This window comes from Polyodon spathula, chromosome 6 (assembly GCF_017654505.1).
Source record: "Polyodon spathula isolate WHYD16114869_AA chromosome 6, ASM1765450v1, whole genome shotgun sequence".
In the NCBI taxonomy this organism is placed as follows: Eukaryota; Metazoa; Chordata; class Actinopteri; order Acipenseriformes; family Polyodontidae; genus Polyodon; species Polyodon spathula.
This window is the reverse complement of record NC_054539.1, coordinates 53157496-53182968: the sequence shown is the minus strand read 5'-3', so window position 1 is coordinate 53182968 and position 25473 is coordinate 53157496. Positions and strand designations below refer to the sequence as shown.

Sequence of the window (25473 nt, the reverse complement as noted above, 5' to 3'; positions counted from 1 at the left end):
TTAATTTTGCCCATCTATGGTATTGCTAACTCTCCCCTCTCCCACTCCCTCGCAGTGACCTCTGAGAATGTGGCGACGATTGCGGCCTGTGCCAGCGTGATTGAGGGGGTGAGCCGGAGCCGAAACGCACTGCTGAACGGAGACACCAAGAACTACGACTGGGACTCGGGGTACACCTGCCACCAGCTGGGCAGTGGGGCAATCGTGGTGCAGCTCGCACAACCCTACATGATTGGATCATTAAGGTGAGGGTATGGGCAGAGAGGGGGCAGACGTACGTAATTGGATCAGTTAGGTAAGGAGATGGACAGAGTAGGCATAGCTGTATGTGATTGGATGAGTGAGGTGAAAGTAGGAGCAGAGAGGCCACAGCCCTATTTTAGTTTGTTTACAGTTTTATTGTATGTCTTTGCCCTTGCAATACTGCATGTCCATATACCTCCTGTTGTATCTGTCTGTGTCTGACAGTGTGTATATGGTAGTACTGTATGGTTCTCCTGCATGGAAGGCAGTGGGTGTGAGTAGCTCGGTGAATAGAGAAAGAGCTAGGTTGCAGTGAGGAAGGTGGTGGGTTTGAGTAACTCAGTGTATAGTGCTGGGCTACAGTGTGGAAGGATTTTTGCAACAGGGACAGCTATAATTTATTTTAAACAAACAAGATGAGCCAACCTCAGCTTTTCATTTGGATGAGAGCTCTGGCCTTGGCAATTCCCTCCTGTTAAGCTCAGGACAGACAGGCACAGCTGTTCACAGTGCGATAACTCTAGTCTGCACCTGGACACACAGGAGCGGGATGCACTGTGACTGACTTCTTACAATATAGAAACATTGAATGGTACAGTACAGTAGTTGTTAATAACAACTTGTAGGCTATGCACTGGAATATAATTTACATATATGGCCAAAAGTTTCACATCACCTAGTAGAATATTAGGATTCAGCCATAATTAAAAAAAACAAACAGAAAAAAAAAAAACTATATTAACGTCATTTTTATATTTTATTGACAGCATGCAATCTAGAAACTACAAAATGGTATCTCAAAAGTTTACCGTAAACTACAATAGTAGTACAGTATTTCATGTTAGTTTTCCAAAGATTGAAAAATGTGACATAGTGGTATGTAATTTCAATATGTCAAAGTAACATTATTGATTGTATAGTGCTTGATGCAAGACATTTGACCATAGCTGTAATGCCCCCTATATAATGTACTAAATAAAAACACTGTCATCCTTATGCAGGTGTATGAAATGAGCAATCAGCTTAGCAAAGACACATGCGATACGCTACTGACAGCAAGCAGCATGCTACTAAAGTGTTAGAAAATGCATCCCTTTACAGCCAGTTATTGAGTAAAAACAGACGTGAACTACAGAAATAAAAAAAATAAAAAAGCAAAACGTAACAGTATCAAATTGGCTACAGGAAGGATGCGTGGGTGGTGGCATTTTTTCCTGACCCAGTAGAAAATTAGCCAGACAAGTTGAGTGGAGAAAAGGAAGGCATGTTTGGATTAGAGATGTGATTGTAATGAAAGTGATGTGTTGCATTGCTAGACTGTGTTTGTGTGATTTTATAATGACAATGATCTTTTCCGTTGCTGGGCTGTGTCTGATGTGCAGGTTGTTGCTGTGGGACTGTGATGACCGGAGCTACAGCTACTACATAGAGGTCTCCACCAACCAGCAGCAGTGGACAAAGGTTATCGACCGCACAAAGGGTGGCTGCAGGTCAGTGCCCTCGGTTTTGTTATCTGCATCAATAAGACCCTCCACAGGGGCTGTTACAGCCAGGTGATTGCTCCTTGTAGCCAGCTTGTTGTTTCTGTCTATCACCTGCCTGTGGGTCATATGCTCTGCCAGTGTTTGTGTAAGAGGCTTCAGTCTAGCTCCTTTCCTGATCTCCTCTCCACAGCATCATTGATAACTCACAGCTGGATTTTATTTTTTATTTTGCTTGATGGTCTGCAAGATCCTGGTGAGCTTGACCTTGACCAGTATGGCTGCCATGCTGAGGTCATGTGTCATTTTATATAAAGTTCCTGACCGGCAACCTCAGGAGGGTGAAACAGAAAACAAGAAGATGAGGAGTTCCTGTCGTGACATTAACTTCCTGTCTTCAAAAATCCAGATATCACTGTAGAGAACAGTTAGAGCTTTAGTAGTCCCTCCCATTGCTAACCTGTGTGGCGCCCTGGAGATACCGAAACACAAGCCCCAGCATGGGTAAAGGTTAAGCAATGTCGAAGCGTAAAATACTAATTCAACTTAAAATGCAAACAACAGCAGTATCACTTCTGTGTCAACTGAGCAGGTTTATTTGCATTTTGAGCTAACAAGTTCAGTGTCGAGAATGCTGCAGTGTCTTTCACCCACAGTGGCGGATGCACTGACTGGCTGGCGCTACACTGGGCAGATTGGGTTGTGCTAATTGTCTTACAGAGCCATCTGGACAGATGTGTTTTTCTAGCTGACATTTCTCGTCTGCAGCTAATTCGTGCTCATTCTGGTGAGCACTTGATAAGGGAATTGAAATGGCTGCAGTCAAGGGCACAGATTGAGGCGAATTTCCTTAATTGATTAACCAGAGAGCATGGCTCTGGCATTAGTACTACCTGTTGATCAGACAAACCTATCTTTCTGGTTCACCTCGAAAGAGAAACTGAGAAATGGGACAAGGCAACCTCGGGTTAAGCTCTGCGTGACTGGAGTGTTAGAGGCAGTGTGTTGCACTGTGACTGAAGGATTAGGAGGGAGCAGAGAGACTAGGAAGGAGGCTGGCTGAATGCAGTTAAATACACATGTATTACAATGCAGTTCGCAGCTATATAGGTCTCTGATAGTATAATGTAGAGCCCTCCTTCACTGTCCGTTTTTGCCTGTAGATACCCAAGTGTGATTGAATTCAGGGAGATTTAGCTTCTCTCTGGTCTCTGCTGATGCCCCTGTGGTGCTGGAGCTTGTCATGCGTTCTCTCGCTCTGGTGGTTGAGTGTGTTTTCTGTGGTGCAGGTGGCAGATTACATGGCGAGTGCACCTCTCCACTTCACTGTGTGTAATTGTCAGGCTGTGCAGCTCTGCAGATGTGTAGCCCTGTCACTGCTCAGTGAGTTTATAGTCAGGTCTGCAGCATACACTGCCTCCTCAGCTGGGGGAAAAGATGACAAGAGGGAAGGAGGGAGGGAGGGGCAGGGCAGGGCAGGGCTACAGACTGCGACAAAAAAATGTTTTGCCTCTCCCTTTGTAAACGTGTCTGTTTATCAGTGCTCCATGATGTCGGTCTGTAAATAAAAAAAAAAAAAAAAAAGAATACAAAAATTGATATATATGAAGTCAGCATATCGCGTGTTTCACATTGAAGTGCAAGAAGGAATGGTAACAGTCTGATTGAATACAAACAACTTGAAGTCCAGAGCTGCTGTATTAACGCCACCATAACATGTAATTAGGGCTTCTGTTTTTCGGGTTTTATTAATTGTATTTTTCAGTGCTTATTTTTAACTGTTTGAGTTTTATGCAAATTGTTTTTTTTCGGGGCTTTTGTTTTACTGTATGAAATGGGTGTATTTGATTACTTTCCAAAATGCTTGAGTGTTTTTTTCTTTCAAAATATGTGTAGTAGTAACTCGACAGTACTTGCATACTTAAGTTGTTCCTTCTTATCTTTGCTGACTTCCACAACTAAATCCCTATGGTCAGGGGGACATTCTTCTGGGGTTTTTGTGTGTAGGCATTTTTGTACATTTCGCCACAATTCTGAGACTAGGCTGTGTGGGTCCAGTGGTTAAAGAAAAGGGCTTGTATCCAGGAGGTCCCTGGTTCAAATCCTAGCTCACTCACTGACTCGCTGTGTGACCCAGAGCAAGTCACTTGACCTCCTTGTACTCTGTCTTTCAGGTGACGTTGTTGTAAACACACCCTAGTCTCTAAGTCACCTTGGAGAAAGGCTTCTGCCAAATAAATAATGATAATAATCGGCATAGACCAACACCGTAACAGACTCCATAGTCACATTCGGGATGGACAGCCCAGTCAATATCGTTCTCAATGTTAACATTTAAGGGGTCAAATGAAAGAAGTGGAGCATTCCCAATAGAGCACATCCCTGCCGAATTCCCCTCAGAAAGCACAGCCCACCATTGATTTTAAGTACACTGAAAACGGTACTATAGAGCAATATAATTTTTCCCAAAGAATTAGGACCAAAGCCAAATGCCCTAACTACATCAAATAAATACCCATGGTCTACTCAGTCAAACGCTTTCTCTTGATCAAGAGAGAGCAGACCAGCTTTAAAACTGAAGAGCTTGGCGGCTGATCTTAAATCCTGTATTAAATGTTTTATCAAATATTGATCTGCTTGGTACACAGTACATTTTAATATGAATGCACAATACTTATATTTTGCTCCGTTGTTCGCCAACGCCTTTGACAGGATCTTGTAGTTGGAACAGAGACTAGCAGGTCTTCAGTTCTTGATATTACACAAGTCCCCTTTCTTGGGCAGCAAAGTCAGTACTGCTCACTGGCAGCTCAGAGGCAGTTTATTTTCCACAATGCATTCCTCCATCACGCCCAGCAGGTCACTCCCCAACTCAGAGCAGAAAGTTGTGTAAAACTCAGCAGGTAGTTCATGAATTCCAGGTGCCTTGTTCGTGTCAGCCCCTAGAGAAACTATAGGGCCCCCTCAGACCTGTGCACAGCCTCTGTTGTGTACCACTCTGCATAGAACCCCTCTACATACCCCCTGAAGGCCTCAGGCTCACACAACTGACCGGCTGCTGTTTGAAGGCAATGTATTACTTTACTCTGAGTTGCATTTTTTTCCCAAAGCAAACTTTACTCGCATCCCACCGTTGCCTTACTGATAAAAATGCCCCTTTCTGCTTCCTCCATTACTCCCAAAAGAATTGAAAACATTTTAAAAAATGACTGTCTTTAAAAAGTTTAGTAATAAAATGGCAATAGTAAGAATATACACATGAGGTAAGAATAACCATATTCAAACTGACCAAACTATGGTCAGATAGACCTGTGGGGTGAATAGTACATTTAGAAAAACAGAACTATTTTCTCGCCACACAGAAACACTACAACAGACTTATTCATGAATGAGGCTGACTTGATAGTCTCACACCCAATTACTTTTAAGTTCGATCATACAGGGACCCACTACCTCCACTGCAATCTTTGCCATTTCTGGACTTGATCCCCTAGGGACATACCACATAGCCCCCCCCCCCCCCTTCTGATTTTGGCCATGGCGGCCATCATCTTATAAAAATACCCTACTCTTTTAATCAGATTTTTTATATAAAATTATAACGTAAGAAAATAAATAATTACATAGAAAAGGAAAGAAAACGTGAGAACCCGTCACTCACTCTGAGCTCTGCGCTCACAAAAAACAGTCTGCTTGAATCTCTGCAGTCTCCGCATTCAGTACCGAAACTGCTCTACTTCAGATTGTAAATTATCTTCTGGTTAATGCTGCAGCTGCTCCTCTGTCTGTCTTTGTCCTCCTGGACCTAACTTCTGCTTTTGACACCATTGATCATAGCATTCTTCTTGACCTCCTTCAGAAGTATGCTGGGATCTCTGCAACCTGTCTCTCCTGGCTGTCCTCTTACTTATCTGAACACATGCAGTCTGTTTTCACCTGCTGTGTCCCCTCAAGGGTCTGTTCTTGGGCTGCTTGTCTTCAACATCTACATGTTTACCTTTGGTCACCTCATTTGCCAACATAGCCTCATGTTTCACTCCTATGCAGATGACACCCAGCTCTAACTGAAACTCGACCCTGGATGTCCCACTCCCATGGTCCGGCTCACAGCTTTCATCCAAGACATCGAGGCCTGGATGTCTGCCAGTTTTCATCAGCTCAACACTAACAAATCTTAGCTGCTTCTTATTGGATCAAAAACTCAAGAATCTCAATACTGCGGCACTGAACCTCGGAAACTGTCTGCTGCTGCCTTCCCCCCCTGTGTGAAGCCTTGGTGTACTTCTAGATAGTAACCTCTCCTTTGATGCCAAAATCTCTGTAGTCAAATCTTCTTTCTACCACCTCCGAAACACCTCAAAGGTCTGTTCCTACCTTTCCCTCGCAGATGCAGATAATACTTTGTCATGCATTTATCTCCTCTCAACACGATTACTGCAACTCTTTGTATTGTGGTCTTCGGTCACACAACATAAACCGATTGCAGATGGTTCAATATGCAGCTGCTAGGGTTCCTTACCAGATGTCAAAAACATGATCACCTCACCCCCTGTCTTGCACAGCTGCAGTGGCTACCTGTAAACTTCAGGATTACTTTCAAAATTCTCCTGCTTGCCTACAAGGCCCTTTATCACACAGGTCCAGAGTATCTCCCCAACCTGCTGACCCGCTATGTACCTGCAAGCAAGCTGAGGTCCTCAGACTCTGGCTTGCTTGTTATACCCAAGCAAAAGTGCACCACACTTGGAGAGTGCTCTTTGAGCTTCATGGCCCTGACTCTCTGGAACTCTCTCCCAGCTTCAGTTCGTGTAGCTCCCACAGTCGCTTGCTTCAAATCAACTCTCAAGACCCACTTGCTCTCTCTTGAGTTCAATGCTGTTTCTTCTGATGTCTGTTGCTAATTCAGGTTTTTCACTCGATCTTATTCGCATGATTCTGTATTACACACACATCCACAATGTTTAGATTTCACATCCTAGTCTTGTATTTAATGTGTTATGCATGTATTTAATGTATTTGCATAGTTTTTACTGTTTTGTATTTAATGTACTATGACCTGTATGTCACTGTATTTAATGTGTTATGCATTGTTCCTCGCTGTCTTGTAAAGCACTTTGTGATGGTGGTCCACTATGAAAGGCGCTATGTAAAATAAATATTGGTTGATCTCCCGTTGCACACAGCTGTGCTGTAGCTCTTCCTGTCCCTCTGTGCTTTACCGGCCAGGATAAGCAAAGGAGTTTGTCTCTATGCTGTACCTATTACTGTATATACTGTTGGCAGATAGACTTTCGCCTTTAACAAAGGAACCCACCTTCTGTTAACTTGCAGAGAGACAGCACTACAGGACAGTCTGTTGATTAGTGATCTTATGTAGTTCTGACTGTTTTTGCCTGGCTGGGAATTTGGGATTCACATTTTGGTGGAGTAGAAGCCACGAGAGTGAGCAGTAATTATCTAAATTAGTTTGGTGCTGTAAATGTTATGTAATTAGTTACATATGACAGGCTCAAAGGATTCAGGCATGACTGTTGGATACTAATCATTAATTATAGTAGTGCCTGGGGGGCTGGCAGCACAGAGCAAGGAAGAGAAGATCACAGAGAGAGTAGCGTAGGCTGGCAGGTAGCCATTGAGCAGTGAGTTACATCCACACTACACTGGCTACTGGACTGGTGGTAGTGGGCTATACAGCTACCAGTGCCCTGAGTGAACCAGGTCTGGCACAACATCCTTGTGAATTTAGCTGCAGTCAAACTTGCTTCACCTCAGTAATCGGTGTACCGTATCCTCATGTGTGGGATGTCTAACCCTAGGCACTTCTGTCCCTTGATGGTTAAGGATTTAAACCGAGGTAGACACCCCTGAAATGACCTCCTCGCCACCAGGTGGACATGTGTTGGATTACCTTAATTTAACTAAGATAACCTGAGATTGTCCAACATTAGTGCTTTATGAGGATATGTGGAACCATCTGTGAAGTGTGTCTCCACATCAGGAATCTTCCGTTTCCAATACTCTGCACACTGGACCAGAGTCCTGTGTGGGTCCAATTTTTATGACTTGCTTCTGACCCAGACCCAAACCCATGGAGCAATGTTAACAACACATACCTGACCCGATGCAGGACTCTACTCTGCTAAACAAACATCCATCTGTACAAATGTCTACCGTTACCAATTCCTCTAAGGAAAAGGGTTGGGTTTATTGCATGTTGTATGTTACGGACAGAGCAGGTACATCTTGAGACACTTGCATGTTATGTTGTATGTTATGTCCAGGGAGGTACGGTAAAGCATGTTAAAAAAGCCATTCATGGTAAACTATAGTAAATGTATAGTATAACCATGAGAAAAGATTTACTGTGGTAAACTTTTATAAGGGAGCTGCTACTTAAAAAAAGTATTTTTTAAGTAGTCTGATTTGGCAAGTAGTTCCCACACCCTTATGGGACACCTTTTACAGCTCACCATTGGTATTCGTGTCCGTTTGTCCATAAACTACTGATTGCATTGCAAGGATGGGAGCCTAATATATTCTGAACATCAAATTTCCAGATCTCCTGTCTGTATAATAACTTAACGAAGTCCCACTGACTGAATCATTTAGTTGTCTCTCACAAAAACACAGGTGTTACATACCTATTTGGCAAATGCTGAATAACTGAGAGCTGTTTACAGCCCCTGGAATCAAGGTGATGCCTTTTCTATTTGTGAGAAGATTCAGTGTAATAGAATAGAGGATTCAGAGTTTTATTCTTACTATTTATTTCTTAGCAGACGCCCTTACCCAGGGCAACTTAGTTGTATACAAAAAAATACATATCAATAATTACTGTACAATTAAGAGCAAGCTACAAAATACAATGACTGTAGTCCTAATAGAACAGATGATTCAGAGTAATAGGACAGAGAATTGCCTATCCAGGAGACAGTGAAAGCTTTGGATAATAGAAAGGGAAATGCAGTCGGAAGGAGTGTCCTGGTTGAGTAATGATTGTGTTTTAAAAAATAATTGTATATGCAGCTATATGTGGGGCACCAGAAGCCACAACAGTAAGTGCTGTAAAACATACATTGTGTTCTCTTCCTCTTTCTTACTGGGATGAAACATTCCCTGAATCATTGTCATGCACAGCCTCTCTAACGGCACTTACACAGCTGCTTCTGGGTTAGGGAGTCTTTCAAATCAGCCACTCATCGCCAAACTGCATCCTGATTTATAATGACAAACCCCCACGCGCTCAGTCAAAGGTTTCCAGTGCTTTGAAAACACACTGGCCTGCTCAGGTCAAACCTTTCAGCTGATTTTCCACCTCCTCAAATAAAGCATGTTTACCTTGATCTTTTAACACCTGCTAAGATGCAAGATTATGCAGTAATTTTCTGAAATATTGTTTTAAGACTTATTGGTGTGTGTGTGTGTGTATATATAATGCATGCATGCATGCACGTAAGGCAGGATTTGAACCCTAACTAGTCATACTTCACTTCAACTACATAACCACTACACTGCACAGATTCACATTATATATGCATGTTAGTTATGTGCGCAAAAGTATGTAAGTTCAATGAACGTGCCATTCATATCCACTACATTTTTTCACATAAATGTGTTTGTTACACACAAATAAAATACATTTCATTTCTTTAAAAGTGTGGAAATCGAGCCCAAGACATGCATCCAATGCAGATGCCGTAGCTTCTTATGTCACAGATTGTGTCCTTCCGTTTTATAACATTTGCAAGTAATATAGCAAATCATGCACTCATTCAAGTTCAACGCTGGACTGTCTCCAGTCCCCAGGCTCATGCACCCCCTTATTATATAACCTCCCGTCGTTTCTTGCCACTGTCCAGCTCATCAACCAGTCACATCCATGCTCTGCAACCCCCGAAAACAACAACACACATTCTCCCCACTCAGTCACTCACTCCCTTTCCCATGCTAAGTAAAGGTGTGACCCATACCCCTTACAATACATGTAACATAAAAGACAGACGAGACAAACTGAACAGACAACAAGTCCTGCAACAAAGCAATTGTCATTACAATATTTTTTAATTTGAAAGAAAAAATACATGAAAGCATGATGACCTTTATGTACAGAAATCTTCACTAATATACAATTGATCAATAACTGTTTATTTTCATTTCATACAGTATTAAATGGCAGTGTTTGATAGTGAAAAATAAATAAATATTAGGATAGAAAAATAAATATCTATGTATTGATTTATGTATTTATTAAAATATTTATTAATGTATTTATTTATTTATGTTTGACTTTTACCAGATGTATAGGCTATCCTTCAGCATAGCTAATTCTCAGAAATGAACGTTTCTTTTTGTCCAGTGGGGACCACAAATAGAGTTACTAGAGAAACAGTATATCTAGAGGAACCATACTTCCTTGCGCCAATAGGGACCACAATGAGCGTCACACTGACAAGAAACTGACTCCAAAATATAACAAAGTCCCGAGAATTCTCAACTGGCTGACTTCATATTTCAAAATGCTGCTTGTTTTCTCAACTAACTAATCGTGTAACACTGACAGTAACAGCACGTTTGCAAATTTTTGTTTTAAATTCCAAGCATGCAAGATATTTTTTCTGCATGCAAATATTCAGAAATATATATATATATATATATATTATATATATATATATATATATATATATATATATATATATATATATATATATCACAATAAGTGCGTTCCCTAGTATATTTCCATGTTAACAAAACAAGTTAATTGTCATTAAACTTGGATAGCGTGTAATATTCGTTTGCGTGGCTAAAAGTACCTGTGGCTCTGCAAAAAAAAAAGTAGAAGGACATTTTTACCCTGACTCTTTCTTTCAGCATTGTCCCTCTGTCAGTAAATAATACATTATGTTTTAAAGATGTTGCGCTAATTAGTATAAGGCATGTCAATTTTCTGTGCACCTGTGGTAAAGAAATACTTAAAAAAAATTAAAATTGACAGAGACAGATCGTTTCCCCGTTTTCCTTTTTCAGTGTCTTTTAAATGTTGTAATTGTTGCTCTTAGTGATATATATAATATATATATCATATATATATATATATATATTATGATGCGCTTTATATATATTTTTATTTTCGTAAAATGAAAAGCATCAATACGAAAAATAACAAGTGCTTTTCCGTGGCAAGAGGCTCAAAGGCTTGTAGATTATTTTTTATAAGAACATGACCACTGCAAATTACTTAAAACTTTATTTTATTGTTAAAAACAAAAGCAGTACACAAACAGGTATCTATACACCACAACGTGTTTCGACACCCTCGTGTCTTCGTTGGGTGGATAGGGTTTGCTGTTTAGAAACAACCCCCACTTATATGCATCATCTTTCTTAATTAAATGATTATTCAACTAGTAGATTTAATTACACAATCTTAAAGTTGTATACATTAACAGCACAAAACCCAGTAAACTTCCAGTATTACAAATAATCACTCATGCAAATTGAATTAAAAACATTTATTATACAGCAAAGTATGCTTATCTAATCATGTAAATATTAAATTCACAGTCCTAATACTTTATAATTTTTTATAATTTTTTTTTACAATCAACCAGGTCACTACAATAAAGAAACTTCGATCGCCGCAACATCTCAAAACATGATTTCCTCTCTAACAGCAATTGTCAGTTTGACTAAAAAAAGCACTATTATATATTTTTTTTTTCACTAAGTGGACCATGGCAACTATTTGTCCACATTTTAAACTTTCTGAAAAATATGGACAGAGGTCAAGGGTTTTATTTAGACCATGTGGTTCCATGCTTTTCAATGTGAATATCCAGTAGGATTCCCTTTAACAATAGATTTGTAATGTTACCCCCTCTTTCAGGAACTACAATTTTTTTCTAATCCAAAAAATTTTAAACTAGAGGCTGATCCATGGTTCGTAGTTTTATAATGTCTGGCTATTGCATGATCCATATTTTAGTTTCTTATCGCAGCTTTGGGTTCAGCGAGAAGTATTTTAAGGTGGCGTTTTGTGTTACCGACATAAATTAGACCACAGGGACATTTAAGCATTTAAATTACATGTGTGCTGTTACAATGAATGAATCCCTTAATGGCATATTTCTATCCTGTATATTGGTGATTTAAAACATTTTGTATTATGTGTTAGAGCAATGTGTGCATCTACCTCACCGGTAATTACCATATATCGGATCAGACAGCCAGTTATCAGTTGGCGATGGTGCTTTATACATTGACGAGACTAAAGAGTCTTTAATGTTCCTATGCTGTCTGAAGCAATACCTTGGTAAAGTGGATGAGATAAAATGAAGTTGAGGATCACATGTCAATACTTGCCATTTTAATGATATTTTTTGATGGTATTGGGTGTGCTACTGTGGTCTGTGATAAACGTTATTCTATCTTCTGTTGGTTCTACATTTTTGGTTTTGCCTATCAAATCTTTCCGTTCAATTGTTGTAGTTTTAGTATACGCAGCTTGTATTATACCCTCGAGTTAGAAAGCGATCTTGCATGTCTTTCGCTTTCATTTCGTAGTTAGTTGTATTACTACAATTTCTCTTTAATCGCAGGTATTGACCATAAGCTATATTGTTACTTATACTGTATGTCTAGGATGGTCACTTTCTGCATTTTATAATAGACAAATCCAAAAAATGTAATTCCGTTAAGCTATATTCCATTGTAAAATTTGGATATGTATTGTTAATGTAATATTTAAATAACATCACATTTGTCTCAGACCCAGTCCATAGAAGTTGTATATTGTCTATATATCTTTTCCAAAATAGAATATCCTGTGAATGTGGATTGGAGAGTGTCATTAATAAATTGTTCTTCCCAATGGCACATGTATAAATAAATTTACTGTATAGTAAAGCATATTAATAAATATGGAAAACCAGGGTAAACTATGGTACATGTTTAGTGCAACCATAGAAAAATCGCATAAATACCATGGTAAACTTTTAAAGGGGGGTGTTGTGTATAATTTTCTATTGATGTTTCTGTGTCAATCATCATTTAGATCTGTTATTTAGAGCCAGTGTTAACCTGAGCCTGTTTGTCACACGTTTCCCAGAGATTAATAACCTAGTCGAGTCTTGTTTAAAATGAAATAAGACCTATTTTTTTCACTAGCCAACTACTTTATTCCTTTAGCCCTGAAAACATCCAGGAGCTGGGAAATGATTTTGGCACTTTTAGAATAATAAAGCAAGAGGCAATAGACATGCTGCTTTCAACCTCGCTGCTACCCCATTGCACAGTCTACTACCTACAGCCCTCTACTGGTGAAGTCAGGGTACTGCGCATGGTGAAGTCAAGGGCACTGCGCATGTGGACTCAACATGCTGCTGCTTTCTTAACAGGGACTCATGGTGTGGTCATGTTTGTGTTGCAGGTCATGGCAGACACTTACCTTCGAGAGGCATCCTGCTTCCTTCATCAGGATCGTGGGGACACACAATACCGCCAACGAGGTGAGATTGCTAAGGCAAGGGCAATGCCAGCGCTCAGCATTGGAGGCTTTATTGCCCCCCGCTGGTGAGGAAAACCCCAGTGAAGGGTATATAGTAGAGGCAGGCATACACACATGCGTCTCACTTAACATTTTTTCCATATATCTGGAGAACCACTTACCTAATTATTATGAAACTTAATATTAACATTGTTTAGCATAAGTTATGAGAATATCAGCTGTAGCTGTAAGGGTCTGTCTGTTTGTGCACTTGTATGCTGCACTTTTTGAACATACTAATAGCTCTAATTTTGAGTTTACAGTCGTGGTAAAGGAGGATGTGTGTTACTGACATACTTGTTTAGCCAGGTGAAAACCAGTTGAGAACACGTTCTCATTTACAAGAAGTCCTGTCCAAGAAGGCACTGCAGCAAAAACAACATACAGTACAGTAGTACCAAAAAAAAATCTAAAAAATCAATCATGTTCTAATGCATTCCTACAATAATTACATCATGCAAAACACCATGTAGAAGTGAAAAATATAGAGCCCATGAATTTGAATGGATTAATTTGAATATTGTTCAGCAAAGGCAGCTGTGTTCAGTGTAATGCACGTCACACCCACTGATTCTGCTAATCAAAGCCACCCCCTTTTGAATTTTTTTTTTAAATATATAATTGTAAATCAGCGTCTAATTATCAGATACATTTATCCTGAAATTATGTCATGAATTTATGAATTTTACATGCATAGTGGGTGGGGTGGTGGAGGGGATACATTATTAGTGATTGCAATTAGCAGCAAGCCCTGTGGGTTGGGTTGCTGAATGCTTTCATTCAGCACCTAATTAAAAAGACAGGATTTGTTTCTATATCGCTGTCTGGACACCTTTACAAATACTAAAAGAAGCATTTCTGTCTCTGTGTTTTCAACTTTACGACATTGAGAAAGACTCCTGGTTGGAATGCTAGTCAGTGAATTTATTAAGTTTCTTTTATTATTTCTAAATTAAGCACTATCAAGTGTTTAGTGGGCCCCTTTTCAAGTAGGAAATGTAACCTTTACCAAATGGGTATTTACCTCCTAAAGACCTGAATCCTGAATACTTTATACCAAAGCTGCTCTTTGAGTTTGTGACACAGTTGTGACCCTGCCTCCGAGGTATCAAAAGGACTGTGCTCACAGATCTCAGCGCCATTTTTTTTTCAAGACTGATCTGAATAAGTACATTGTTGCTTATATCTGTATATTTTTTTGCATTTTGTATGTTGTTTTATACATCATGTATGTGATATTAAGCGAATCGCTGTAATAGTTTTTTTATGTATACATATTTGTGTGGACTGCAGCCTGTTGCTAATTATGTCCTGCGGCGACCTTGTGCCCCATGTGAAGCCAGCGGCTCGAGTCGCTCCTTCCCAGGGACCCAGCGTCATAAGTCGGCTGACTTTGTGCTCTCCCCCCAGGCTGCATAGTTCCAGCTGGAGCTTATTTTCTTTCTCGTTTTTGCTATTTAGCACTATACAAGACTTTTTATATTATTTATGTATTGCAACAAATATAAATCGTCTGAACAGACCCATTAACTGCCCTATGCCTGCCGCTGCAACATAACGTATTACTATAAATAAATATTAAATTAATCATTATTTCTTTCTTTGGCACTAAATTACTCAAGCTCCTGATAGATAAATAAAAAAAAAAAAACAGGCGTTCTTAAAGGTTCAAGGTGAAACCAATACTGTAGCTATGGGTAACGGAGGTATTGGGAATGCACCATTGCACATAATTAAAACTATATTTAAGTATTAAATGTAATTATTACAAGAGACTACAAAATTTGTGAGAAATAGCTATGCTGAAGGATAGCCTATATATTTGTTAAAAGTTAAACATAAATAAATACATTTAAGATAAATATTGAAATAAATTAATACATAAATGAATGCATAGACATTTATGTATTTATTTATTTATCTATCTTGATATTTATTTTTCACTATCATATAAACAATGTCATTTAATACTGTATGAAACGAAAATAAATATTCAACAGTTCTGGTTTACTCTCAAATAAAAAAAATATATTGTAACGTCTGCGATCAGTTGCTTTGTTGCAAGACTTGTCTGTTCAGTTTGTCTCGTCTGTATTTTATATGTGTTACATGTGAATGTGTGTTGTTTATACAGGTGTTGCAGAGCATTTGAGAATTCAGTACCATCTCCCTGAGTTAGGGTTGCCACCTGTCTGGGTTTGACCAGACAGTCTGGGAATTGGCACCTGTGTCCTGGTGGCAGGAATTAACAAGCCCGGATGCCCTGATGTCTGGTTTTTTAAGTGAAATGCATAAGAAACACCAACCTTGCTAGAATATTTTCTTTGACATCCATTAGTTGCTTAAACGATTTCCACTACCTTATTAAACAAATTTACTGTTTAGTGCTGATCTGTACATTCTACTTTGTCCCCAGCATTTGAATAATGCTAAAGACAACAAACTTATCCACGTGATGTAAACAATCCAAGTAAGAGGTTGCAGTCACAGGATCCCAGCAGGCTGCATACTGGTGGTATTTTGCAACCACAGAGCATACTTCTTATACCCTCAGTCACAGGAATTAGAAAGATACCATTTATGATGTGCCAGGTACTTGACATTTTTTGACCCATGTTGTGCACCTCCGGTGAGCGAGCACACTTTGATGTGATTAAACCAAGACTCTTTTTTCCTTTTAGGAAAACATACTTACTGGTACATGTTATTAAGAAAAAAGTACATTTTCAATAGTTTGTTACAAAACAGCACTAATATGAATTATATTCAGTATTTCTATGTTGTTCGTATATAAACGTTTAAGGAGACTTCTGTTCAGTTTTCAAGTTGCCTAAAATTACAGGTAGATGGATGCTGTTTGCAATTATTGTACTTTTAAATATGTTATAAATGGTGATGTTTCCATGATTTCATATTAGTATAAGAAATAAAATAATAAATGTAGCATAATGCATTCTGTTAACTGTAAAGGCATATTTATGCAAGGACTGGGAATTGTCAACCTGCTTAATTGTGTTAAACTGTATAACAGTACACTGCAGTTTTGATAGATCAAGGCTGACTGAGAAATATGTCCGGGTTTGGTCTGTGGAAAAGGCTGCAGACCTACAGAGTACTACTTCCTAAACATGAACATGTTACAGTATACTCAATGAACAGATCAAGCTGCTTATGATGGTATGCAAAATTAGATGAAAACTTTCAATACAATACAAAGCTAATCATTATTTACAAAATCGTGTTCCTCTCATTACTTATTAAAACTTTACTGCTATACTACTTGCACATGTTGTGAAATGAAAATGTAAACTTTGTGGCGTGAAAGCTAAGGTGTCTGCACTGCAATCTGCATCAGACGCATGTCTTGGGTTCGAGTCCCACACTGGGTTATGTTGCAAACTTAAAATATATATATATATATATATATGTCATATGAATGAGTTTCATTGAACATACATACTTTTGCACAGAACTTTAACATGCATATACATTGTTGATAGTTTCTATTCATGTTTTATACTGTGATGAAATAATATGAAATCATGATTGAATTTGGATGTGTCAATTGCATTATGCTGAATCAATTGTTATATTTATTTTAAAAAATCACTTTATGTGGCAGATTGACATTGAACATATGTAGCGCCTGGGAGGGGCACTCGTTCTTTCAGATCAGGGTGGGATCAGCCAGACAGAATACCAGAAAGAAAATATAAACTAGACCACACTACTATGTCGGGCAATGAACGTTGTTTTATTAAATACAAGTGGTAAACTGTACTTAACAAACAGGGCAGATCTAGAATACACAATCACGGCAAGCGGTTTGCACTGCCTGTTAATTAAAACAAAAACTAAACACAGAATTACAATTTCAAACTAAAGGGCTGTGCGGCTCAATACCTACACAGAGTTGGGGCCCACGCACTGGGATACATGTTTAAATTCGGCAGCTCAGAGCACAGCTGGGGGTTTGGTGCCAGGAGAAGCCGTGGCGCTCAGAGAGGGAGTGGGATGAGGTCATCCAAATGGTCGTCAAGTTGCTGCTGGAGAGAGTGAAAGTGCCCCACAATGTCAGCGAGAGCACGCCGCGCTGCCACCAATGAAGACTGCACAGTGACGTCAACAAAAGAGTACCTCCCACCGCCCGGAAGTGACTGTCCTGCGCTACCAGAGAGAGAGTACTTTGTGCCATCAGAGCCCCAGAGAGGAAGCCCAGCGCCGCCAGAGCCCCAGAGAGAGTGCCCCGCGCCGTGGCTGCAGCACCCAGTCCTCGCCAAGCCGGATTCTGAGGTTGCTGTTGGGGCTATGCAAGCTAGCCTCTGCCCCGCTGTGTGGAGGTGAGGGGGGCAGCGGTCCCAGGAAGCCCGGACCCAGGAGAAATTGCCATCCAGGACTGGCGTGGGGATCTGGGACTGGTGGCTGCCCTGGAGCACCGTGATGCGGCCTAGCCCCTGAAGTGGTCATGCCGCTAGGACCTGTTCATTGCTGTCCTCCACCCTGATAGCTACACAGGCTGCCACACCAGGACCAGTTCAGTGCTTCCCGGAGCATTTGAGTTTTTGGCAGTGTAACGGCGGGTCAGTTTGGGACTGCCTGTGACTGGATGCTGGGGGAGGGTGCAGGAGTGTTAGTGTTAGTGTATTGCTGTGAGTAGAAGTGCGTTTTGTGTCTCTGCAGTGCTGTTGCGCTGCCTGGGGTGTCACGTGCACAGTGCAGCTGTATGTAGATGAGGTCTATGTTTGCTGCACTGTGATTTGTGGTCGGTTCCACCAACCAACTGTTTGCACGGGACTGAGGGTCTGAGCCATTGGACAAAGTGTGTGAGCCAATAGGGCTCTGGGGCATGCTGCTCGGGGTTGTGTTGTGGTTTTCATGTGGCTGAATGTACCATTTAATAAGAGAGCGTCCATTTCCCTGCTGTTCAAACGCTTCAATAAAAATAGCAGTTTTCACTGCTTTAAACTGCATCCTGTGCCGTCACCATTTCTTCCTGCTGCAGAACAGATATGCTGCTGCTACAGTATATAGCAGATTACATATCTGGAATGTGACTTGAATGCATTGATTGCTAGATTACTATTTCTAGTAATTGGATAAGGTGTTGAATGACAATGAGTACGGGGTGCATTTTAATAGATGTAATGAGTCCTGCTTTCAGTACGCTCTGATGAAGACATCGTGTCAAAACACATCAGCGTACCTGTTTTAATGAATAAAGTATGAATAATTGATGACTTATTTAGCTGGAGTTGCTGTCTTTTCACTGGCAGCGATATACCTAAGAAGTGTTTCCTATTTAACATTTCCTGGGACAAAGCACCTTGTGTCTGATTAAATGGACTTAAACATCTTTATAAAAAACGCAACACTCAGGTCTAATAGATTTAATCAAATATTTTAAACGGAATTATGAAACAAAATCAAAGATAATGTGAACAAAAATAAAGATCACAGAATCATAAGTTTTCAGTATGAAACGTGACACACTGCCAAAATGAAAACATTACCAAGTTAGTATCGGGTATGACCTCCTTGAGCATTAACACAATCCTGGCAGCCTCTGGATAGACTGCTGTGGGATGTTCTGCCGCTCTTCCTGTGCAGCTGCAGCCAGCTGGCTAAAGTTGGCTGGTCGTGTTTTCCCCACTGGTTGGCTTGAACAACGCAACAGTCAGCGTAACGGTCCTGGGCCGGTGTGGTGACCCTCTGCCTTCCAGGATGTGGTCTGTCCCTCACAGCACCGGTTTACTGGTTTCTCTGGACTAGTCTGCTGATTGTTGAAGCAGAACATCTCATTCTCCAGGCAACTTCTCTCACAGACAGGCCGCCTTCAATCATGTCCATAGCAACCAGGCAATCTTCATTACTCAAGTGGGGCATGGTTGTATCTTTCGCTGTTCTTGCATTAATTCAAATAATAACTTTTCGAATGGCTATTTATACAGATTCTTAATCAACTAATTTGGGGAATTTTAACAACTCGAATAACAAACACTGAGCACCTGGCATTTTTATGAAATCACTTGAGCATGACTTGAGCTCAGTATTTTGTTATCCCAAGGAACAATACTACTCAAACAATCAACAAACCTATCTGCTCAGTATTTAAAATGTAAATAACATTATGTATGTGCCCAATGAGCTATTCCAATGTGTTTTCATTGTGCATCAGTATATTGTTAGATAGATATATAAATAAGGCAGGATTTGAACTTAACTTTTTTTTTATTTTTATTTTTTTGCTTTTTCCGTAATATGTGTGTTATAAAGTGAAAAAAGAAGTGATATCTGAAACGACACATTGGAAATGTGAAAAAACATTATCAAAAGTGCCTTGCGATTTAAAGTAGTGATATCAAAAACACAAGGCAAGTTTCAAGAAACCATTGGGGCACAAAGCAAATAGGCACAACTGTAAAACGACTTGGCTTGTGTTTTTCAGGCACAATAAAAGCAGATCAAACGCATGAAAAACACAATCTGAGCTAGACATCTTTTGGCCCCCGTTGGTTTTACAGTTATTTGAGCAGATTACAAGATATTGTTTCACCTGGGTGATTGCAATGACATAGTATACGTTTTTAATATTATTTACATAATATAGTTTTTTATAAGCAATAGTGGACACTGCTCTTGATTTATTTTCTCAAAATAAATATTTATAAATAAAATGCTAGTTACGCATTAATGTCAATAATAAGGACAAAAAAAACGTACATGATACATTTAGTTCATGAAGTAGTATATGCATATATCCACTTGTTTCTTGATATTTTATAAATGTTGTAAAAACATACATTAAAACAAATGAGACAGAGTAAATGTTCTAATACTGTATAATTATAAGACAAATACATCTGATTTAGTGTTCCTCTTTTTATTAGCTCTAAACCAGTTTCTGTGATGTTTTGTTTCTGCATGGCTGCTGTAAACTGTCTCTACCCTTTAAACACTAAATGCCCCTCTCAGTGACATCACACAAAAAAAAAAAAAAAATCTATCAGGAAGTGAACATCCGTCCCTCCCCTATTCACTGATGTATGTTTCAAGCCTGTACTGCAAAGTACGGTGGCCCTGTAAGTAAAATACTAAGTGCTTTTTTTTTATCGCGGTTTCTAGAAGCCCACTTCAGTATGATCATGTTAACACGATCCTGATCCTTGAATGGTTAATGTAAACATGTATTTATATTTTATAGCTGTCCAATGAAGACTAATTTATTTATTAATTCAATGTTGGTATTATGCACTATTTTTAGTCAGTAACAGATTGATGTAAAGTATAGTAGTGCAATAATTTTAGTAAATTACGTGCATTTGATTATTAAAATATATAAAAATGCCCATCGCTTCTCCAATGAGAGTTTTAAATATTAGATTTCTAGGTATAATTTGACACAAGCTAATAGTCAAAGTAGGAAAATAAAAACAATATTGGTAGAGCTAAATGATGTCATTTCAGCATCAAGGTCCACTAAGCAATGTGGAAGTTTACTTTTTTAATTTTGCAGCCAAGTTTCATGCTTAGATACCTACCCCTACAATATAGTCAAACGAGCTTTTCAATAATAAAATAGCTGCCACTAACTGGACCTGTTAATTTGTTATTCAGCTCTTGTTGCATTTATATTGCTTTGTCTCTCCCAGGACCCTTCATTCATAAACTCTCCACATGTTTTAGTGATTCCTGCAGATTGATGACACTGAGTTTTACTGCTGGGAAACCTGAGGCATTAGGTGCCATTAAAAAGCTGCAGTAAACTCATCTCTCCATGCTTGATCACAAAACTGTCAGGTTAATCTACCAGACGTGAGCACGGGAATGGCAGTTTTAATGTGGTTTTTTTTTTTTTTTTTTTTTTTTGTACAGCTTTTTCACAATGTGCGTTTTTCTTTTGTGACCAGGATCTTGTGAGCCTGGTTCAGAGCTGCTGGTCCTTTTACACACATTCCAGCTCAGCCACCTCTTGTGGTCTGTTTATACACATTTCCAATAGTAAAAGCAAAGACAATAGATTTGGAAAAAGGACCAACAAATGCACAGCTGATGTGTTTATTGTTAAGCCACTGTTTATCTACAACAGGAGAATACCGTTCAAGCAGAAAGCATGTGATTCATCACCAAAAGCTTGCATGAGAGTGTTCGTAGAGTCGCACACGATCGAACATGCATACGATCATTTCCGCATCAGCAATCGCAATCAGTGAAATAACTCCCATTAGGTTTATGTTATTGATGCAAGAATTGCTGAAATTGCAATGTTTGTCACAAATAACTCTTTCAGAAATTATTGCTGTTATATATAAAATATGCTGCTATTAATATTGATAATATTTAGGCAGTAATATGATCTGAATGTTACCATATTATTACTTAAGCAGAAGGTAATGTTTTTGTGACTGTTTCGGTTGAGCCCTGGTAATTACAGAAGACATTAATATGATAGACTGTAGCAGGTGTGTAGGCTATTAAGAATTATTTTTCCTATAAATTCACATACTGTAATGCGTCAAGGCAGACCCCACAATTTAATTTATGCTTCAAAACAGCAGTGTGGGCACTCGCCTAAAAAGAAGAGCAATGACAAATGGCTACGTTTACCATATATGGCTATATAGGGGCGTTTTAAATGCACAGCTCCATTTTTTGTAAGCAAGATTGATAAACCAACTTAATTATGCGTGCCACAATTCTAAACTTTATGCGTATGAATAAATCTAGTAATTTATTCATGAACATGTTATAAATATAGGACCTGGTTCTTGCGCGTTATTATTTTAACAGTGCCTTGAGCTGCCTTAAAAAAAAAAAAAATAGGGCTTTGGAAATATAAATACTTACTAGAACCATGTTAATGCACACTTCCTGCATGCATGCAAGGATTTCTAGGGGATTTCATCTCCCTGTCTGATTTCAACTTCAGAACATTCTCCCAAAATAACAGATTTACCTGTTAAACTGTCCCAGTTATTGAAACCTGAAGTGGCTCATAAAGGCCAGGGTGATTTATTCTTTTTTTTTTTTTTTTTTTTTTGTGATTACAGCTCTCTTATTAGTTTCTTATCCCAGCCAGAAACATTGCTTCCTGATTATAAGGTGGCTCTTTATACTGCTGTATGGTCTTGACTCATTTGCCCCATAATAGCGTTATAAGGTGGATCACAAATTGTCTCTTACCTATGGCTGTTGAAAACAGCATTATAAAAGGGAACAGTAATACCAATCTGCTCTTATAAAGACTTTCATTCCAGCTCTGTGGTAAAGATTCTCGTTCCAGCTCTCTGTTGCAGGTTGTAACATGACTTTGTTGTGTGTCGTCCCTGCAGGTGTTCCACTGCGTTCACTTCGAGTGCCCAGCCCAGCTGGACTGCGAGGTGAAGGAGGGCAGTCCCGGAGAGCCTGGCCAGGACCTGTCTGTCTGCTCGCCACAGTCCCGGCCCTCGCAGCTCTCCAGAGCACAGAGCCTGCAGCCCCCCTCCCCCACCACCTCCCCTACCACCTCCCCCACCACTGCATCGAGACCTCACTCACGCCACTGAGAGATGAAAGAAGTGACTCAAACATTGCATGGAAACCCAGCTGCCAGCCATGATGTGCTCTTTGTTGAAATATTGTATATGTTGCTGTACTGTACAGGAGCCCTCTGGTCAACCTCAGATTTTCTCAGGTCCAATAGGCCTGTCTGTCTCTCTTGTTTTGTTTTGATGTGCATAAAACTGTCAGTGTCGCTACAGCCGGCTGCAGCTCTGCGAGGCTGGGAGTGATGCGTTTTGCTTTTTATATGAAGGGTTAAAATGAAAAACTGTTGGATGCTGGTAGGAACAAAAAAACTGTGCGCCTCGGGGTCCTGGGAGGATAGATTTGAGGAGCTCATCACTTAATGCAATCTATACCTGCGTCCATCTCCACAGAAGGGATTTCCAGCAGGGATTGAAGTAGTTGTAAACAAGGCTTCAGAAAATTAACTATTGGCAAAGACATGCATGCCATCTGTAGTCCAGTCGGAGTGTTTTATACTGTAGGATGTGTGCTGTGTAATTTTTCATATTTAAGTCTTTTCAACGTTCACTTAAAATGTAAACTGAATCGAACATCCCTGGCATCTAGTAACCTGGCTGTACCCCACATCTGCCTCTTGGGGGTGGGTTCTGTGTGTCTTACTGTAGTACTGTGAATACTAATAATTTTTTTCTCCATCTCACTGAAATACACTGTTTCCAGTGTGTGTGTATGTTTGTCTCTGTGCGTGAGCGTGTCTATGTCTAGGGCTTAGCAACTGAATCCTCATCATGCAGCTCTTTCTCTTTTAAATTCACTGATAACATGTCAAGAGACCTTGTTGCATGAAAAATGATAGGGAGAGAGCTGTCCATGAAGTCAGATCAATTAAATTAAAATCTTGCTGTGCGAAGTAATCCAAGATAATCACCATCTATAGTACACATTAGAAAGAGTGTCTCTGCGAGTTGGGGGGCTGAGGGAGAAGCAGCATTTTATATTAAACAAGCTTCCACCGAATAATTAGCTTGTGGGCTGCACTGAGGGGGCTATAATTGCACATCTGATTGATTCGCATTGAGAAGCATTGCTGTGTCAACAAGAAGGGCTGCATTAAGCTTGCTGGTGTCACTGGGGGTTTGCTAGAGCCTGCAGGACTGTCCCGGTGAGGCTCCAAGCTAGAAAACTCTGCTCTGATTGTAAAGCAGGGTTGGTAATTTCCCAGGCTGATGCAGTCACAAGGATGAAGCGAGCGCAGAAGTCCTGAGAGAGAGAGAGAGTGTGAGTGCAGGAATATTATCCACACACCAGCTTTACCTCCTGCAAAAAAGCACCGCTTGCATATCATTATTATAAATTGCCTTGCTAGTTTTTCCATTTTTGTGAATCCGTTTACTAAGAAAACAAAACCTGGTCAAGTAGTAACCTGAGTGTAGAAACAGTGATTAATAACCTTGTTTCTCTCAAATAACAATATCCTGTATGGTTTTTCTACTAAACATCCATTAAAAAAAGAATACTCCAGTGCATGGACTTGCTTGCGTTATTAGGACTCTGTTTTTTTTTTGTTTGTTTTGTTTTTTTTTCCATTCTCAGCACTTTGGCTCAGTTAATAAAAGCGGCACTGCAAATCTTTTGTGTTTTAATCATAGAGGTGGTGCTGGGAGGCCAAGGCGCAGGGGTGAAAGATAATTGAACGGGAAGGGGACACCATTAATCAGGTACAATAGCGCAATCAATACCCAATTTAAAAAGCAACGTGCTCGCTTCTGTCCTCTTCACGGATAGCAGCAGCCAGTTGCTGTTCACTGCTGTGTCCTCTGACTGTGTGTGCTCACAGACCTCGCCTTACCTGACCTGCTTTCCAGGCCCACAGAAAGTACTAGAGGAAGCACAGTTGTATATTAAGTGGAAACAGACTTACTGCAGAGGGTAGGAGACACTTATTTGCAGTGGTGAGAGTATGGAATCGGTTACCTAGCCATATTGTTAATGCTGAATCACTGGTATCATTTAAGACCCAACTTGACAAAGTTTTGAGAACAATCAGCTTCTTGGAACTGGACAAGCACTGATGGGCTGATTGGCTTCCTTTTGTTCATAATTTTTCTAATGTTCTTAGAATGTCTGGAGTAAAAAGGGGGTGAACTTGTAAAATATTTCCATTAAAATGCACTGCTGAGGTTAAACTCTCCCCCTGTAATAGAGCTGACACATTTTATAGAATGTAGGGGAATATTGTATATAACTGTTTTAAAAAGGCCTTGTTTTGTAAATGATCTTAGAAGTATTGTGTGCCTGTCTGTTGTTGAATCAAAGATAAGCTTAACCCACTTAGACCGTGACTATAAAAGCTGGTGGTTTTTGCTCGGTTGTATGTATTTATAGATATTTTGTTCAGTTAAGACACAGTGGGCAAGTTGTGAAGTGTTGTTCAGTTGTACCTACTGCTACTGTTAGGTGGCATGAGACCAGAGTATAAACACGATCTGTAGTGCAGTGAGAAGTGTGGTGAGACTATTTGCGGAGTGGAGATCGGATGCGTTGGATCTTAACAACGAAGGGACAGCATATGACAAAAAAAAAAGTGATTTCAAACTTTTACTTACCAAAGTGTATAAAACATGCCAATAAGATGTTTTTCAAATTACAAATGTACTCAGCTGTACTAAGTTTTTCCAGCAAATGTGTAGCTTCTAAAGACAA

The 25473-nt window shown here is 39.7% G+C and overlaps 1 protein-coding gene across 2 annotated transcripts in view; it reads left to right on the top strand.

Moving 5' to 3' along the window:
* The window catches only part of LOC121317326 (BTB/POZ domain-containing protein 9), a 55376-nt gene extending 31085 nt beyond the window's left edge, over positions 1 to 24291 (top strand). The window contains exons 8-11 of one of the 2 annotated variants that reach the window (XM_041253141.1): positions 56 to 245; positions 1626 to 1733; positions 13150 to 13228; positions 22596 to 24291. In XM_041253141.1, coding sequence (XP_041109075.1) covers positions 56 to 245; positions 1626 to 1733; positions 13150 to 13228; positions 22596 to 22808 — 590 coding nt within the window. In that variant the 3' untranslated portion in view covers positions 22809 to 24291. Of the gene's footprint in view, positions 1 to 55; positions 246 to 1625; positions 1734 to 5771; positions 6000 to 13149; positions 13229 to 22595 lie in introns of those variants that run through there. The other variant, XM_041253142.1, reaches the window with a different exon arrangement.
* Positions 24292 to 25473: the final 1182 nt, after the last annotated feature.